This window comes from Trypanosoma grayi, assembly GCF_000691245.1.
Source record: "Trypanosoma grayi strain ANR4 Tgr_1704_V1, whole genome shotgun sequence".
Classification (NCBI taxonomy): domain Eukaryota; phylum Euglenozoa; class Kinetoplastea; order Trypanosomatida; family Trypanosomatidae; genus Trypanosoma; species Trypanosoma grayi.
In genome coordinates this window covers 1-2351 of record NW_008827322.1, presented here as the reverse complement: position 1 = coordinate 2351, position 2351 = coordinate 1, and the positions used below count along the sequence as shown (strand labels likewise).

Below are 2351 nucleotides of genomic sequence, written 5' to 3'. Positions count from 1 at the left end.
ACTGTGTGATGCCGTAAGCCGGGCGCCGCAAAGTTCTCCAGGTGGCGAACGTTGCTGGCGCTTGGCTTCCCCCGACAATACGGGGTACTGGACCTTGGTGCCGCGATGAGGTGGCCGGCATCACCAAGGGCCAGCGCGGATAAAGTTTAGGGTCAACAAACCTGGCACGAAGGCCTGCTACACCTTTCACCTCGTAGGATAGTGATCGCCCAACCCCCAGTTCCTCCGATTGTCAAGATGGTTCCTCCCACAACCTTCTTATTAACGTCAGGTAGTGTTGCCTTGGCCTGCAAGGCAAGATGGACCAGCTAATACTTTTGTGCACTTTTGAAGAGGCAGACGAAACCTTTCTAACTGTGCTGGCGGGCCTTGAAGAGCGTGGGTTGATGCCATACCAGCAGTTCGAGTTGGCCAGGGCAGAACAGATAGACAAAAAAATATAGATACAAGAAGGCGCTAACGTTTAATCTATGGGCCCGCAAAAAGAGACACACCAAATATAGAATCAACTAAATCACGTGGAGTTGAAAGAAACGAATTTAGGAGTTAGAAAAACCACTTGCAGAGCGACGGAAACTATTTACAACTTCGGGTCAATTGGATGGGGCCAGGGCCCCGCCAAAGATATGCTAAGATAAAACGCTGGAAATCAGTGATGGACTTAAGAGAATTGCAGCAACAGCAGAAAACACCAGAGTGTGGCAGCTTCGCTCTCACTCCAGCTTTCCAAACTGCTCCATAAACCGATAATCTACCTACGCGGATGCCGGGCAAAACAGCAAACGACATTTGGGTGCTGAGAGAAAAACTCAGCAATCTGCCGGCGGCGCTGCCTCATGAAGGGAATGGCCAGTTTGAAAAAATTCGAAATAGATTCACAAAAAAAGGGGGCTTTGGTCTGAAATAAAATATCAGGACTTTTGAGGGGGCATCTGAATACTTGTTGAAAGCCTCACCCGCAGAGTTGTTGGCAACCAAACGCGACCCGCCCCCACTGCCCACAAAACAAGATTTGACCCCCGGCACGCAAGGGGGAACCTCATTGCCCGGATTCTTTCTATTTGATCCGAAGCCACGTCCGTTGAAGAAGAGGAATGGGATGGGAGGGTGTGCTGCAGGCTGTGAATTTTACAGGCTGCCGGGGGGGATTGGGGAGGCGAGAATCCCAGCATAGGCGACCCCAGGGAAGAGGGAGACCCAAGTTTTCAGACAGTTCAGAAAAAAAAAATTACTTACCCCCTCCAGGGAAAACGCGGTGCCACCGCTGCGGCGCAATGGGGCATTGCAGCGCAACACGCTACACGCGGCAGCGGTATGTTCTATCCCAGTAAAAAACAATGAACGACCCCGGGAACACCGAGCTCTGAGAGAAGGGAAGTGTTGAAACCCATGACCCGCGGCAAGCAAAGCCTGGCCTTTCATACGAAGAGGGGCGGCTCAGGGGACAGAACCTAGAGCAATATCCCACTTTTTGCGGTTTCAGAACGCGGGACCCTCAAAGCAATGCCCCCACACACCGCAACACCCAATTGGGGGCCTTTTTATTTGAGCTTGCGGCGAGAATAGCCTAGACTTGTGGTCGTGCGGTGTTGATTTTGCCCTATTATATCATTTAATCTTTTGCGGCTGGCTGCCAGGTGTGCGCTGGGGAAGGCTTGCAAACCCAATCCGCCAACCCCCCCACCGCGCGACGCGTGGGTTAAAAACGCTTTCAGCACTTCCGCTTCGCACGTAGGGATAAAGTATAGTGTTTTGGGAATGTCTTGATGGGTGTAAAAGCTTGTGGAACAATCGACGCGGGTCGAAGGAAAAAATATAATACAACTTTTTTGGGAGCCTGCGAAAGGAATGGTCAAGCCTTACTTTACTTGCTAAGAGGGGGTCCTATAACTTAAAATAATACGTGTCTTCTTATCTTGCGTTAGGAAAGTGTCGCAAAGCGTAAGTTTGAAACGAAAGGTAAGCCAGAAGCAAGCAATCACAATGTTATCCACTACTTCCCAGCAGGCCCTCAGGGACGTGGAATGGATGACGAGCCTATCAGCTCTCAGGGTGTTCGACGAACATTGCGGACGGACCCCCTGTTCGTTCGAGTACAGACCAAATTTCAGTATGCATGTTGATCACGTCGAGGGCATACTCACACTCGAAGATGGTGAACTGACCATTTGTCTGGAGAATGGTACAAAAGCCAGTTTTGTTTCTATGCGACACTCCATGGTGTCTTTTAACATGCCAAAGAACGAGAATTTTCTCAAGGCTTTTGACGATGCCAGGGCGACTTTCCGAACCGAGTGGATGGCGCTGGAGGACAGCAAGTCAATGCTGTATCAGCAGTACGAGATGGCCAG

General features: G+C 50.6%; 1 protein-coding gene across 1 annotated transcript; it reads left to right on the top strand.

Annotated features, from left to right (window-relative positions):
• Window positions 1-1983: 1983 nt before the first annotated feature.
• Window positions 1984-2351, top strand: DQ04_17041000 (hypothetical protein; the record flags this gene model as incomplete). Its single annotated transcript, XM_009317540.1, has 1 exon — window positions 1984-2351. A coding segment is annotated over one exon (368 nt), but the record flags the coding sequence as incomplete, so codon positions are not given.